The sequence below is a fragment of the Xenopus laevis genome, chromosome 6S, assembly GCF_017654675.1.
Source record: "Xenopus laevis strain J_2021 chromosome 6S, Xenopus_laevis_v10.1, whole genome shotgun sequence".
Lineage (NCBI taxonomy): Eukaryota > Metazoa > Chordata > Amphibia > Anura > Pipidae > Xenopus > Xenopus laevis.
In genome coordinates this window covers 45,572,987-45,590,239 of record NC_054382.1, presented here as the reverse complement: position 1 = coordinate 45,590,239, position 17,253 = coordinate 45,572,987, and the positions used below count along the sequence as shown (strand labels likewise).

Sequence of the window (17,253 nt, the reverse complement as noted above, 5' to 3'; positions counted from 1 at the left end):
TCTGTGTTTCCTCCTTTTTAATGCTCTCTCAGGCCTTTACTGCAGTGGCTTTCAATTGCTGTTTGTTTGTGGGCCTTTCTGTCTGAAGTTTAGTCTTCAACAAGTGAAATGTATGCTCAATTGAGTTCAGATCAGGTGACTGACTTGGCCATTCAAAAATATTCCACTTCTTTGCTTTAATAAACTCCTTTGGCTGTATGTTTTTGGTCATTGTCCATCTGTATTATGAAACGCCTCCCAATCAATTTGACTGCATGTAGCTGGATTTGAGCACTGAATTTGAAAGTGTGTCTCTGAACACCTCAGAATTCATTCGGCTGCTTCTGTCCTGTGTCACATCACGGATAAACACTAGTATCCCAGTGCCACTGGCAGCCATGCCCGCCCAAGCCATCACACTGCCTCAATCATGTTTTATAGATGATGTGGTATGCTTTGGATCATGAGCTGTTCCATGCCTTCTCCATACTTTTTTCTTGCCACCATTCTGGTGGAGGTTGATCTTGGTTTCATCTGTCCAAAGAATGTTTTTCCAGAACTGTGCTGGCTTTTTTAGATGTTTTTTTTTAGCAAAGTCCAATCTAGCCTTTCTATTCTTGATGCTTATGAGTGACTTGCACCTTGCAGTGCACCCTCTGTATTTACTTTCATGCGGTCTTCTCTTTATGGTAGACTTGGATATTGATACGCCTACCTCCTGGAGAGTGTTGTTCACTTGTTTGGCTGTTGTGAAGGGGTTTCTCTTCACCATGGAAATGATTCTGCGATCATCCACCACTGTTGTCTTCAGTGGACGTCCAGGTCTCTTTGCATTGCCGAGTTCACCAGTGCTTTCTTTCTTTCTAAGGATGTACCAAACTGTAGATTTTGCCACTCCTAATATTGTAGCAATTTCTTGGATGGGTTATATTTCTGTTTTTGCAGCTTAAAGGAATTATTCATTGTAAAAATAAAAACTGGGTAAATAGACAGGCTGTGCAAAATAAAAAATGTTTCTAATATAGTTAGTTACCAGAAAATGTAATGTATAAAGGCTGGAGTGATTTGATGTATATATAACGTCAGTCAGAACACTACTTCCTGCTTTTCAGGTCTCTTGGTTTACACTGACTGGTTACCCTGGTTACCAGGCAGTAACCAAATCAGAGACTTGAGGGGGGGCCACATGGGTCATATCTGTTGCTTTTGAATCAGAGCTGAATGCGGAGGATCAATTACAAACTCACTGAACAGAAATGTACCATGTGGCCCCCCTTCAAGTCGCTGACTAGCTCAGAGTTATAGAGCTGAAAAGCAGGAAGTTGGATTCTGGCTGTTTTATTCAACATCTGTTCACTCCAGCCTTTATAGATTACATTTTTGGCTAACTAACTATATTAGAAACATTTTTTATTTTGCACAGCCTATTTACCCAGTTTTTATTTTCACACTGAACTATTCCTTTAAGGATGGCTTGTTTCACCTGCATGGAGAGCTCCTTTGACTGCATGTTGTCTGTTCGCAGCAAAATCTTCCACATACAAGCACCCCCCCCCCCCCAAATCAACTCCAGGGCTTTTATCTGCTTCATTGATAATGACATAACAAAGGAATTGCCCACATCTGCACATGGAATAGCCTTTGAGTCAATAGTCCTATTGCTTCTGAGCCCCTGAAATGAAGCGATTGTGTTAAAAAAAAGGCTTAAGTTCTTCACATTTTTATGCAAACTTTTTGTTCAACCAACTGAATTAAACTTGAAAGTCTGCAGTCCAACTGCATCTGAGTGGTTTCATTTAAAATTAAGTGTTAATGTACAGAACCAAAACTAGAAAAAAGTTGTCAGATTTATGGGCCTAACTGTAAGCCACACTACCAATTAAGGAAAAAAAAAAAAAGAATATGAAATATGAATATGAAAATGCCCTTAAATCATTTAAATAAAATGAAAACAGATTGCACAACTGACTATTCACAACGATTTCTAGTTCCTAAATGTCCGGCCAGGGCCCAGCAATACAGTATTAAATTCTCCATCACTTGGAGCTATATGGGAAAAAAACTATAATGGCAAGAAGGATGTCAGGTTTAGAGTCAGACTGGTGGATTTGCACTGGGCTGAGTATTTATAAAAGGAGCGTGATGTTATAGCAGCAGAATTTTATGGGGAGATGAATCTACTTGAAATATATATTAACATAAAAGGTTACAAATAACACACAGCAAAACGTTAGCAAGTTCAATTTTTTATTCCATTTATTAATGTCACATGAATTTGTCAAGTCTATGTCTGAGAATCCCACAATGGACAGTCTATTAACGCCTCGCACAGAAAGATAAAAACCTTAAGTCACATGTTTGTAAGTTTACAACCTTTCTAAAAATCTTACCAGAATTGAAATATAAAACCCCCAGTCTTTAAATGCTGTAAGAATGAAACTTGCACCGTCTTGCAGCACCTCGTTCCCAATAACATAGCTGTAAGCAGAGACCTGTGTTTGGTGGCTAAATGCAGAAATCCAGAAATGCATCTGCATCGTGAGAAGCAAAGATATGATCAACAAAAGGAAGAGGTTTTGTCTGAGGGGTGAAGGGGAAAATTGTCAGAAGGTGGAAGTCAGTAAGCACAGCCTATCATACTAGAGACCAATCATAACTGTACATGCTACAGTGCTCACTAGTATAATCTATATGCTATGGGTGTGAAGGTTCTGAAATTAGAGGCTGACAGACCACTGTAGGTTAAGCTTACCAAACACAGGTCAACTTTCCCCAAGTGGGGTTCACTGGTCATGCTGGTTCAGTTTTGACCTATCAGCTATGTTCTACATCAAACCAGAAACACGGAGATCCCTTACATACCAATGACAATGCAGTTAAGCTAAAACATTTACTATTGGTTGTCATTAAAGACAAAAACTTTTAAAAATGCAGTTTCTGTGCCTGACTGAGTTCCAGACCAGTGGAGTTTTAAGTTACAAAGAGTAGGTTAACCACTCCCTGTTATACTTGCAGTTGGTGCAGTGCTATGGGAAGAGAAGAAATCCCTGTGCTTTTGCTTAGAATACAGGTTCGGCTCCTGAGACCCACTAATGCTGCTGCAGGTTAAAATGCTTTCCTAGATAATCATTGCTTGAAGAATAGAAGGAAAAGCAGCCTTTAAATCCATGGTATCAGCAGCAACATTTAATGGTCAGAGGAACAGAATCTATATATTACTTATTAAAATAAATAGAGCAGGAATTTCTATACACTTTTAGTATAGCAGGACATGAACAGTCAGTATAAAGCAGCTGGTCTAGAGCTCCAATTGAATGAGCTGCATCTGCATTTATTAGGTTTTATTTGCACTGAGTAATCTATGGGTGTAATATATTATTAGGTGGAGCTCACCTTTAAATGACATTGTTGCTGTGTGCCTAGCTCCAATCTTCATGCCTAATACTCCATATTAATAAATAATTGGCATCCAGCTACCACCCATAACCCATCGGATGTGGCAGAATAACCTGATTTGCTTGATCTCAGTGCATGCATTACATCGGTCTGAAGTTTGTAAATTGCTCCTATGTTACACAAAACACACTGCAAATTTCTTTTGCCAATTAGACAATGCATCAACAGAACAGGTTTATTGCACCAGTGACTGGCAATACTAGATTGAATATTTAAAGATTACAGAAAATAGACTTGCACTGGATACTGTTAAGAGTCAACAGCAGGAAGTGAGCCAATTAGTCAGACAATTGTACCCCTCTCTTGCCATGTCTGATGAGTTTTGCCCTTTAAAAGGGTAACAAACTACAGCTACAAGGATCAGAATTTCTTTAGAGACCCGTACCAATTGCAGACCTACTTTCACCAATAATCCCTTTAAGGTCACTTAAATCATTGACACTGAAAGCAGATAATCTGAAGAGCTGACTTTTCTCAAAGAGTTTATAGTCTGTGTGGTGTCCACATTAAGCACAGCATATGAGGTAGTCGACCTTAGTCAAGGCTCAGCATAAAAATATTTTGATAATAACCACTTAATGCTGATTTTTCTTTTCTCTTCTTTGATGTGTAAGATTTACAACATGTTGGGAATTACTGTACAGTTTTCAGCGCCTTGACAGGCACATATTCCAAGACTTTGAAAAAAAAAAAAAAAACCATATAAGGTTTTGTGTGTGACGTTTAATTTTCCAATTATTTTTCATCAAGTTCATAAAGTGGGATATTGGAAAAGTTCAAACAGGTTAATGTTCATACGTTGAGAGCTGTAGTTTGATTACCTTGTTGGGTGGGTAAAAAAAAATATATTTATAAAATACAATAAATTTGTATTTGCCGCTTTACTGTTCTCCTAAAACCGCATACTGGTTGTCTAACTGAAGTCGGAGGGCTTGGTTCTTGGTTGCTTCATCCCTTGCACGATTTTTATGCTTTACCATTTCAAAAGTCTTCTCCATTTCTTTTTCCCTAATAGAATATAATAAAAAGGTAAATAAAAACATTAACATACGATAACAACAAAATATATTAAGTAGCAGTTTTAAATGTATTTAGGCCATTCACTTGTTCAGAAAGAAGTAAAAAAATAAATAATAAAAAAACCCCAATATATAAAACAGCTCCAATAAGTGCTGAGAAGTATAAGACCTAAGCTCAGACTGGGCAGTATTTAGAATTCGCAAAACTGTATCTACAACAAGGAAGGCTATAATAGGCACCTACAGATCACCTATCTTGAAATGGCTTTAAATGGTTTACCTTTAAGTTCACTTTGATGTAGCAAGTCATTTTTTGAGACTATTTGCAATTGGTCTTCATGTCTTGTTAGTTGTGGTTTTTGAATTATTTAGCTTTTTGTTTAAAGGGGACCTGTCACCCAAAAAAATTATTCAAAATCCTATTTTATCACATTAGTCAAGCAAAATTAACTTTAATTACACTGTATAAATTATTTGAATCTGGTTTCCTTCAGTCTGGGAATTCAAAATGATAGCAAGCAGACAGGAGCCATTTTGTGGACACTGTTTGTGCACCAGAATGGGGGACCCAATTGCCATCCCCATGCCCTGGCTACACAATTAAATGGTAAAGAGAACTGGGGGAATGTGTGGAGAGCAGTGACATCTAGGAAGTGCTGAATGGAAAGTGAAAGTAATTGTCTGCCCCACCTATATGCCCATGGCATAGAGGAGGGGCAAACAATATCTGATTGACAGCTGAGATTTTTTAATGAGTTTACAACAGCTATGAATGCTTTAATAGAAAATAGAAATTGGATTTCATGTTTAATTTGAAAAGGACTTTTATTATACAGATTTTTGTGTCTGGGTGACAGGTCCACTTTAACAGATCTTATCTTAGCAACTAAGCAGTGTTTTGAATGAGAGACTGGAACATGAATAGGAGGGGGCCTGAATTGAAAGAGAAGTAATTAAAAAGTAAAAATCCCCAGTCCCCATTTAACAGCTGGGAAGAGACAGAAGAATGTTAAAAATAATGAAGACCTATCGAATATTTGCTTAGAATTAGCCATTCTATAACATACTAAATGTTAACTTAAAAGGTGAAATACATCTTGAAAGCACAAAGAATGGTAAATATATTGAGATGGGGAGGGGGAATCCCCCAGTGATCGAAATTACTTACATTTACCTAATGCTGGTGTGCCAATTTAAAAATGGATCACCCTAGAGTACTTTGGACAGCTCCTTACACAAGAGAATAACTCCATAACACTGCACCAGCATTAAATATAAAGGCAATTTTTATTACAAACATTCTGCCATCAATTAAAATCAACAGCAATCCTTCCTATCCCTTATCACAATAAGGAAAAAATAGGGGGAAAAACCCTGTACATACCTGCGGGACTCTGTGTGTTTGGCAGTTGCTTGAAGCGATGGAAACTGTGTATCACTATAAATTTCGGGGGGACCCTGTGGTTTTCGTGTTGAAACAGAGGCTCTGGCTGCAGGAGGCCTGTATACACCACCAGTATGGACAGGCTCTGGTGCTTCTGTAACTTTGACCAAAGAAATATTTATAATTAGCATCTGTCTCATTTTACAATTTCATTCTATCAATAGTCAAGGAAAGTATCTCATCTATAAAAACCTCACAAAATACAATATTGTTCCGGTGCTGCTCTTTTATGAAGTGTTTTAAAACGGGTTAAAAAAAAAAAAAAAAAGTTTCTAAACTTGTAGAACCTGAAATTGCTGAAAGCAACCATGATGTTCAGTCCCACAAAAAAAAAAAAAAAATACAAACAAACAGAAGCTGCTTTACGGTTTTTAAAGGACCAATATACACTTTGTTTTTGGCTAAATTACAAGTGACAATTCTATAATGCATGTTCTCCTGTGTGTTCCATTATCTGTATAGGTAAATCTACAATTCTCTGCTGAGTTTTTGAAACATATAACCTCCTGTTCCCCAAAAAGAGACAAAAAGATATTGCCTAGCAGACATTGGCGCACTTCACTTGTGGTAACTGGCAAAAAGATCAAAAATAATCAACCCCTATGTACGCAGAGATGCCATAAACCTAGCATTGGTGTACATTATACTTAGTATAATTTTTAAAGACTGGCCCTTTAACAATCGCCAGTCATTATTACAAAAAGCTTCATCAAATTCATGAAAGTACATTTGCTGCCACATTTAAAGGAGAAAGAAAGGCTAAAACTAAGTAAGCTTTATCAGAAAGGTCTATATAAATACACCAGTAAACCCTCAAAATAATGCTGCTCGGAGTCCTCTGTCAAAAGAAACACTGCATTTCTTCCATTCTATTGTGTACACATGGGCTTCTGTATCTGACTTCCTGCCTTCAGCTTAAACCTCCAGGGCTAGGGCTCCTCCTCCCTGCTGTAATCTGAGCCCTGAGCTATAAGTGAAATGGGAGAGGCTTAGGCAGGAAGTGATGTCACGTCAAGCTAATATGGCAGCTGCTATCCTAAACAAACGAAGAGCTTCTACAGCTGTTTACTCATGTATGGTAAAGCATTCTGCAGAATAAATATACCATTATAGCTTTGCAGTATTGTGGCTAATCTATTGGCAATAAACTGCTTTGGTAGCTTTACTTCTCCTTTTAACAGAAAGTGCATATGCTATGTATTTTAAATATCTATCTTCACAACTGGGAAACATGGACAAGCCTGTGAACTGATACAGACAACTGCTTCACTTCAGCCTGCATAGATTATAGCAGTGTGACCGAGGGATGGGATAGTACTTTTACACAGAATGCAGAGGTTAAGGTTTGGTTTGGTTTGGTTTGTGGAAAGCAAGGAACTTACACAGAACAGAAAGCTTGACATTTGATGAATCCTAAACATTAGATTAATGGGCCATACACATACATACGCATAGAATTAAAGCAAACAAGCCTGTTGGCTTCTACTGACTCAGCACCACAATTGTACTCATCATCTTGACAATTGGGCGAAGGATGTCTCTCCTGGGCAAACATTTTTTACTGTTTAAGTAGGTCAATACTCATGTTCTAAACTGTACTTTAGCTATTTTTTAGAATAATGTACTACACCCACTCTAATGAATCACCTTGACTGTTGAAAAAAATGAAATCACTTCAGTCAGTTTCTATGAAACATCCTAAACTCTGCTATATTATGAAGGTATAAACATAGCTAATAAACAGTTGCTTTATTTTACCAGCACTTATGGGAGCCTGGGCCTGAGAGGTCTTATTCCAAGGGCCAGATGACTTGTCTGTACCATAACCTCCAGTTTCTTCCCAGTCCGCTCCTTGTTCTTCCTTCTTTTCATTTTCATCATCTTCTTTTTCATTGCTGTTAAAAAAAATAAGAATTTTCAACTACTGCTCATGCTTTTCATCTCGGTTTGTATGTTGAGCTCCTCTCATAACATCGACCAGTTGAATACAACCCATGGATGTTCACATTTTCAAAACACAATCTGGAAACCACATTTTCAATAATATTTTGGTAGAAGACATACTGGTTAATGTAGACTATTATAGATTTCTGGCAGTAGTGGTTGTGGTATAAATGGGTCTATAGTAGAAGTCTGGTGAATTTGGGTGTGGTCAGTGCAATTTATCTGCTACATATTTCAAATAAACAGGTTCATTTGTAAGGGTTCATGGCCATCTTTCCCTGCTTCAGACAGAGCAGCAGGGTTTTGCAATGGTGCTAGGTTATTCTCCCTCAATTGCCTTTCACAAGACTCACTACACACCTTTCTACTTCACACTATTTGCTTCTATCGACACCTTACTTCTCAATCATGCAAAAAGGTGGTTAATTGAAAAAAAAAAAAAAAAAAAAAATATATATATATATATATATATATATATATATATATATATATATATATATATATATATATATATATATATATATATATATATATATATATATATATATATATATATATTATATATATATATATATATATATATATATATATATATATATATATATATATATATATATATATATATATATATATATATATATATATATATATATATGTTTTACCTAATTACCCACCTTTTTGTGTGTATTATACATATATAAAAGGCACACACACATATATCCAGCAGTAGTACCTTAATTGTAATGACTGAATCCTTAGGCCAGAGTAATCGACTTCTTTCTGCTCAAATTCTTTCCATTCATCATCTTCCTAAGAAAAGAAAAAAGAAAACTATTATTTTTGTCAAATCTCAGCTGACATAAAACATGGAAACTACAGTCCAGGTAATAAAATCTGCAGTTAAAAAGGTATAAACATTTTTGACCCAGCTCTTGTCTGTATGAAGGTTGTGGAGGATCTCCTTTTATAAGTAACGTTTCATTTGATCCTCATTTTATATTGTATGGCAACTATTTGAATTGCATATATATTGCAATTATTTTTCCCAGCCTGCAATGGACTGACTGCAAGTCTTCTGTTCAGGCCCACATCTTGAACTCTGGCTTCAATGAAGACTTACAAATCATGCAATATAATTTCCAGGCCTCAATTACAAGATTTAAAAAAAAAAAAAAAAGATTCTCTAAGAACACTTATCTAGACCAAAAGGTTATTTCAAGATGAACTACCTGTTTACTTCCAGTAACATACATATTGGTCACATTTATTGTGGCCCCAAAGAACACAGGCAGTTTTAACAGGCAGGTATTAAAGGTATACCATCACTGTATAAATAGGAGGAAAGTGGAGTCAGTAAGAGGTTGGCCCAAAGAACGGCCATGCACTCTGCTCTGAAGGCAGAAATTTTTACTGAGACCATAAATCAGGAAGAATACATATATATATTACAGGTTGATCTGTATCTAAAATAAACAAAACAATGGACATTTAACATGTAAAGATGCTCTCAGCTAAGACTTATAAAGCAGGTGAACAGCAAGTTTCGAAGATACAATGGAAGCCTTGGTACAAAGGTTAAATGACCGTTTACGCCAAAATGACAGTATTCTATATGCATTTACATTTAGGGGTATATTTATTAAAGGAAAACTATACCCCCAAAATGAACACTTAAGCAACAGATAGTTCATATCATATTAAGTGGCATATTAAAGAATCTTACCAAACTGGAATATATATTTTATTTAAGTAAATATTGCTCTTTTACATCTCTTGCCTTGAGCCACCATTTCGTGATGGTCTCTGTGCTGTCTCAGATCACCTGACCAGAAATACTACAACTCTAACTGTAACAGGAAGAAGTGTGGAAGCAAAAGACACAACTCTGTCTGTTAATTGGCTCATGTGACCTAACATGTATGGTTTGTTGGTGTGTTTGAGAGTACAGTGAATCCTACGATCCCAGGGGGCGGCCCTTATTTTTTAAAATGGCAATTTTCTATTTATGATTAGCCAATGGCACATACTACTAGAAAAGTATATTATTATGAAAATGGTTTATTTACATGAAGCAGAGTTTTACATATGAGCTGTTTTATGCAATATCTTTTTATAGAGAACTACATTGTTTTGGGGGGTATAGTTTTCCTTTAACATTCGAGACAAACCAACAGAGATGTTGCCCATAGCAACCAATCAGCAATTGGATTCTACAAGTTAAAAACTAAAAGCAAAGCTCTGATTGGTTGCTATGGGCACCTTCACTGGTGATGTTTGTCTCCAATGTTATTTAATATGCCCCTAAACGTACTAAAACACAATAATAAACAGTGCTGGGCGTTTGCTCAGAAACACTTACTACAGTTTATAGATATATGATAATATTTAGGGCGAGGGCACAGAGCATTGACTCCGCTGCTCTCAGCATGTTTTTTATTTTTTTTGCAGAGAACAGTGGAGCCAACACTCAAGCCGAATATGGCAAAAAAAAAAAAAGCAATTGGGAAAAAGTCTACTTCTGGTGAACAATTGGAAACCGACTGAGCAGGTTAAACTTCAAGCAGTTCCCATGGCCTTTGGTAATATAATAGAATTGCCCCCTCACAGAGGCAGATCCCACCCAAATATAAATCATCAGAGGGTAGTGAAGTGAAAAGTAGAATACTTCTGGTTGCAGGTTATGAAGTAGCAAGTTAGGGTCAACCTGCCCATCACTACAGGACAGTGCTCTCCATTACACCCCCTTTTAGCACATACCACACGTTCTGGATGAAAATACCATTAATGGGATATTTACGAATTTACGGTTTTAAAGTGGTGGTGTGTGGGTGAAGGTGATGGTGTGTGGATTAAACTAATTTTAGTTGGTCAATTGACATTATTTCTTCTTCAGTGGCTTTGTGTCCGGTTGTCTTTAAGTAAATGTTTAGTATGTAATAGAATATGAAATTCTAAGCAACTTTTGCATTGGTTTTCATTATTTTTTTTTTTTATAGTTTTATAATTATTTGCCTTTTTCTTTCCAACTTTCTGATGGGCGTTTCTGACCCCATCTAAAAGCAAATGCTCTATAAAGTTACACACTTATTACTGCTACTTTTTATTGCTCATCTTTCTAGTAAGGTCCTCTCCTATTTATATTCCAGTCTCTTATTCAAATGAATGGTTGCTAGGGTAATTTTGACCCTAGCTACCAGATTGTGTATAAGGCAAATTGAAGACCTGCTGAATACAAAGCTAAATAAAATAATGCAAAAACTTTAAGTAATAAAAAATGAAAACCAATTGCAAATAGTCTCATAATATCACTCTCTACATCATACTAAAAGCTAACTCAAACATGAATCCCCTTTAAGAAATTACATGCTTTGTATTCCTTTGACGAAAATTGCCCTCCAGGCAAATTATTACCAAATACTTGCCCGATTAAACACAGTCTGTGAACAAGCCTAGAGTGTCAATGCAAAAAGAAAAAGTTTAGGCTGCTGTAAGACACAGGACACATATAGATTGTAATACAATATGAATGTAATTTCTGCATTCTTTAATATTCAAAGGGGAGATAAAAATGAAAAATGTGGTAGCAACTACCTAGAAAAGACAACAGGACACAAAGCCACTAAAGAAGAAATAATGTCAGTTGATTTAACACCAACTAAAATAAATTTAATCCACCCACCATCATTACCTTCACCCACACACCACCACTGAAGAGGTGAAGATGTAAGTTCTTATAAAGAAAACCAATAAAGTGAAAATACAGAACCATCCATTAAACTAGGCTGAATATGGAGCAATATTGCTTATCTTATAATGCACGTGTTGGTGCTTTTTCCTACCTTTTATCTCACACAGATCATTTTTAATTAGGGATGCACCGAATCCACTATTTTGGATTTGGCTGAACCCCAGAATCCTTTGTGAAAGATTCAGCAGAATACCGAACCGAATTTGAATATACAAATTAGGGAAGGGAACATTTTTTTTAATTCCTTGTTGTGACAAAAAGTAAAAAAAAACACTATTTCCCTCTCTGTCCCTAATTTACATATGCAAAATTAGGATTCAGTTCAGACAGGCAGAAAGACTCGGCCAAATCCGACTCCAGGCAGGTGCATGTGAAGTATAGCGAAAAGGCCGGATTATGGTGTCTAATTTCAGCTCTCACTCCACTTTGCATGCGCCTGCCTGTGAAAAAAGACACAATGGAAGAAGCCAATGAAGATGTCAACGATAAGCTTTTACCAAAGTAGCCCAGTCCAGTTCACTTTTTAGCAAACAGGACCATCAGCCTGGGGTATCAGGCAAGCAATTATACTCACCTTCCCCCAGTATGCATACATTTAATTCTCCCTAAACGACTAAAGTCTAAGAAGTTTGACAAAGATATAATAGTATTCCCATATTAAGCGTACTGAACATGATTCTATACTATGTTATGCAACATGAAGAAATCATTCATAGCACTTTATTAGACCTATATTTAAACAAAATAATGGGTATATATCAAAATGACAGCCCTGTGTAGCCAGGTAATGCTACAAATAGCAACTGGCGGACAGAACGAAACTGGTAAAACCAGATTATTGATGTACGGCATCCACATATTGGGGAGAACATGCATGGGTCATGTCCATGTATGATTTTACTATGCCCAATTTCCATTACCGGCAGCCTGTATTTATAGGTGAGCAGGCTCTGCCCCTTCACAATATCAGACAAGGGCAGGTGAGTTGGGGTTGGAAGCAGGTTGACAAAAACGACACCAGATTAGCAGGACACAGGGCTAAAGCTGCAGAGCCACAATACAAACAAACAATAAAAGTTATGATCTTAGTGTCTTGTAGTGATGTGCAGGTTGACCAACGGCTGGGCAGGTTTAAGAGGTTGGCCAACCACTGCAAGGTTAGAGTTGGGTGCAGGTCACACTAGGGAAGTACACTCTCCTCTTCCTGAGGGTTGCCCGTCTTGGAACCATAGGCAAGCACAGAAGTAGCCTAGTCCAAGAAGATGCGGGTACAGGTTAGGTGCGGGTCCTACAATGGCAACATTTTGCAGGTTAGGGTTGGGTGCAGGTTAAGGTTTTATGGGTTAGGGTTGAGTTTTTTCTGAACCCCCCACATTCTACCTTGCAAAATTAGAATTCACATAAGAAAAAAAAGCATTAATTATTGGGATCTTTCCTGAGCTTTAATCTCCAGGTACTGGTTGTATCAAACACTTCAGAAAAGTACCACTGCTGCTGTTCTATAACTATTACACTTAGTGCCATTTCCTGGGCTCCAAGAAGTGCTAAGGTAGCCTGAGAGCCTATATAGAATTAACTATGCCTTAAACTGGAGTAGCAAGTATTGTTAAAGTAGCTATTAGCAGATATGCTCAAAGTGTTAGGCTCCCCAAAAAAGCAATTTGTGACAAGCAAACAAGTGTTTTCTGACAAAGGTCTGCCTGTGTGCAATAACAGGTATATCTCATTCATTCCTTCTCGTAAAGGATGCATGCAGGACAGACAAAAAACAATGCATGCACCAGATTTAAACCCTAAAAATTAATGTGGCTAAAAATGCCATATTTTATATAGTGAACTTATTGCACCAGCCTAAAGTTTCTGCTTTTCAATAGCTACAATGATCCAGGACTTCAAACTTGTCACAGGGGGTCACCATCTTGGAAAGTGCCTGTGACACTCACATGCTCAGTGGGCTCTGAGCAGCTGTTGAGAAGCTAAGCTTAGGGGTCGTCACAAATTATAAAGCAGAAAATGAGGTTTGTCTGTAATATAAACTAATGCTACAGGGCTGATTATGAAATTCTGCTAGTTGCACCGATTTCTGTGCTGCCATGCAGTAATTATATGTAATAATTACTAATCAGCCTTATACTGTGAGATTTATATTCTATGTTGCCTGTATATTGTGAGTAGGGTTGCCACCTGGCTGGTATTTTACCGGCCACGCCGGAAAAAATAATGGTTGATCCCAATGTTATTAATAGGTAAAAAAGATAAATATATAGGAAGGTCTGTATTTTTTTCCAGAAAAGGTGGCAACCCTAATTGTGAGTGGGTCCCTAAATTCAGTAAGTGACAGTAGCACAGAGCATGTGCAGTGAATCAGCAGAAAAGAAGATGGGGAGCTACTGGGGCATCTTTGGAGACACAGATCTTCACTGCTAAAGGGATGTGGTCACCATGGGCTGGTACAGAAGCACAAAAACATAATGTACAACATTTCTAGCCTAATTCTTTAGTTAGGCTTTAGTTTATTACTACAACCCCACACATTCAAAAGCCTGATCAAAGGAAACATGAATCAAAGCAACTTTGCAATATACATTATAATTTTTTAAAGATTGATTGAAAATTTATTGAAAGCAGTTTGTCTGTCCCTTTCTATTCTCTGCCCTGGTGGCTCAGACTGTAAAACCAGGCAGAGGATTAACAGAGCCGACTTTGTAACATTGATTAAAAAGTAACAACTGGGAGTAAACAAATGCTGCTTTCAACAGCAATTCTTTTTTCAAATAACTTTAAAAGTACTAAAAATATTTAGTAAATGTAAACTGGAAAGTTGCTTAGAATGAGGTTCTCTTTTATGGGGCTCATGTTGGGGTTGACTATTTACACCTGTTGGGGGGTATAGTTAATACAGGAAGCCTAAGAGATTTGAACATATATCAATAGTGGTTTACTTTTATATGATAAAGTTAAATATTTTTTCCTCAAGCATAAAAAGGAAACTGTTAATATAGGTTGTGCATTGTAAGGAGGCAAACCCCCACCTTGCCAACAATGCAGAATCTCTGGCCGAGAAGGAAACAATTGATTTTATGAAGCTTACTGGAGATGGTGTTGTGAATAAAGTTTGATATTATTGTGAGGAAGCAACAAGGAAGTGTAAGTGACACAGGGAGAGTCCCACAGGTGGGCTGTAACACTTTCACAAGAGTCAGAGAGAAGATCTACTAACACCTACTAAGTAACCTTTAACTCACCCCTCTGGGATCTCCATTTTTGGAAAATGTAATTCAGAGCAACTTTACTTAACCATTATTTGCCAATAACTAAAACCATTGAAAATCATTCATAAATGTCGTGTCACTTCTACCCTGTGTTTCTGACTGTTGACACAATGTAGCAGCTGTCAGTTCAGCTGCAAGTTTATCAATAGGCCTTCACTGCTTCTGGAGTCAAAAACAAAACCAGCGTCCTGCAGCAGTTACATGTACACAACTTTAAAGCCATTAATAATGTATAACGAAAGGAATTGTTTTTATGCAAAAGGGTATTTTGGGGGTAGTTCCCCTTTAAGTAACCCATTCGTTTTTCCTTGCAGCTGCACAACTACAGGGTTAATCCCCTAGTGCCTGAACTTTGGCTACTGCCAAACTACAACTCCCAGAAGTCCCCACTAAGAAAAGGTGGAATGTGCAGCAGGTACCCGTGCGCCTGTCACTGAGCCCACGTGCTGCTAGTGAACTGCTGCCCTGTCCGTGCCTGTGTAGCGCCGATATTAGCTGTGAATTATACACACGCAGCCTTCAGTTTCATTTACTTTTTCCTGTAGTTGATCAGGGTTGTCGCTCTTGCCAGACTTTTCCTTCTTTACGCCTTTCCCTGCTCCGGACATAGAAGAAGATGAAGAAGGTGCCCCGTCAGGCGGCCTTGCTGCCCCTCGGCTCCCCGCCGCACTCCCCGACACTCCTTTATCTTTCTTCTTCTTTTTGTCCCTCTTCGCGAAAAAGTCGTCCAGACTCTTTTCTTGTGGCTCAGCCATGGCGTTGAGAGTTAATGAAAGCGCTAATAGGACACCTAGCTCTGCGCCCAAAACGCGCCGGTCACACAGACTCACTGAGGGCGGCGAGGCCGGAAGCGCTGCCCACACCCGGGAACGCACCAATATAGCCGTATCCGAAGGGGTGTTTCAGTGAGGAGAAATAGCACTGCTATTGGTTGGGGTTGTAACGTGATGAATACGGCCCCTACGTTTTTAATAGTGGTGCAGTCTGATTCGCTTAATAGTTCTTTTTTTTTTCTAATCTAAGCTTAGAACGTGTCTTGCACTTTACGTCTCCTGTTTTTTTTTTTAACAAACTTTATTAGCAACGTCCTAAATACGAACACCGTTTACATGAGTGCGCTATGATCTGCGGCTCGTCGGCAATTGTTTTAATATACCCTAGAGCTCCGAAAGCGCAGGTAGTCAGGGATGCTGGGAAATAAAATGTTCAAGAAAACCTGACGAGCTGGTAGCTGCGAATAGAACGAAATAGGGGTATAGGTTAAAGTGAAGCTTTGCCTGTATTTGCTATTTCCAATTTCTCTATGTCAGCGGTGCCCAAAAGATAGATCTGGTTCTCTACCATTAGACCTTTAGTTGATGATCAGTAGATCTCAAGACACTGTCAACAAACAGCTTGTCTAAATCACCCTCCCATTCTATTTTCATTCAGATATTTATTACATTAAGGTTACGTAAGAGTTGTTAAATATAGCAATATCATTTCCCCTTAAATCAATATATTTAAGTAATATTTTCCATGGAACCGAATGCTAAGTGCTAACAATGCTTTTATGGATGTAGATCATAATGGGACAACATCACTAAAAGTAGACCTCACATTAGTAAAGAATGGACACTCCTGCTCTATGTAATTGTCTGTGAGCTTTAATTATTATTCAAGATACCTTTAGTTGATTGTTTTGTATTCTATATGTGAGGCATTTATTAACTACAGAATCAGAAGTATCTCAGAGAGTTGTGCAATGCTTAGTTAATATTTCTATTACTGTCTGTCTGTTAATCATAAACCCACTGTTTCTATCTGCAGACGGGAAATATTCGACTTTCTACTGGTCTTTAGATACTAGCTGTGTGTGTATGTGTAAATTAGGCTGCTGTGGGGACTGGTGGAGGCTGGATACGGTCAGGTAGAACTCCGCCCGAATCCGATCCTAACCAGTAGCGTTAGTTGAGGGGGGCGGGCTCTGGTGCGTGATGCGCAGCCGGGCCCCGCCCCCCTCCATACCGCCGCATTTCTCAGAGGCGCACGGACTACCGGGGGGCCCTGAGGGGGTGCGGGCCCTGGCCCGCTCGCACCCCCTGCTCCCCCCGTAGTTCCGCCACTGATCCTAACTCACAAAACCTTAACCTACACCAAGATGCAAAATGCTGCCCCTGTAGGACCCATGCCCAACCTGTACCCAAGTCTTCTTACTCTATCTCTATGCTACTTCTGTATGCACCTCTGGTTCCAAGACAGGGAATATTTAGGAGCCGTGAATGAGTGTACTCAGGGCTGCCATCTGGGGGGCACAGAGGTCACAGTTGTCTCGGGCCCAGGATATTTTAGGGTACTGCAGAAGAAGCCACTCAGAAGAACAATGAAGAAGCCATGGGAAAAAGAACGAAG

At 38.2% G+C, this 17,253-nt stretch overlaps 1 protein-coding gene across 1 annotated transcript; it reads right to left on the bottom strand.

Annotated features, from left to right (window-relative positions):
• Positions 1-3,584: 3,584 nt before the first annotated feature.
• On the bottom strand, positions 3,585-15,647 carry cdv3.S (CDV3 homolog S homeolog; the record flags this gene model as incomplete). Its single annotated transcript, NM_001087046.1, is given in 5 exon segments — positions 3,585-4,443; positions 5,839-5,998; positions 7,657-7,793; positions 8,576-8,652; positions 15,396-15,647. Coding segments are annotated over 5 exon segments (723 nt in total). The 3' UTR covers positions 3,585-4,316.
• Positions 15,648-17,253: the final 1,606 nt, after the last annotated feature.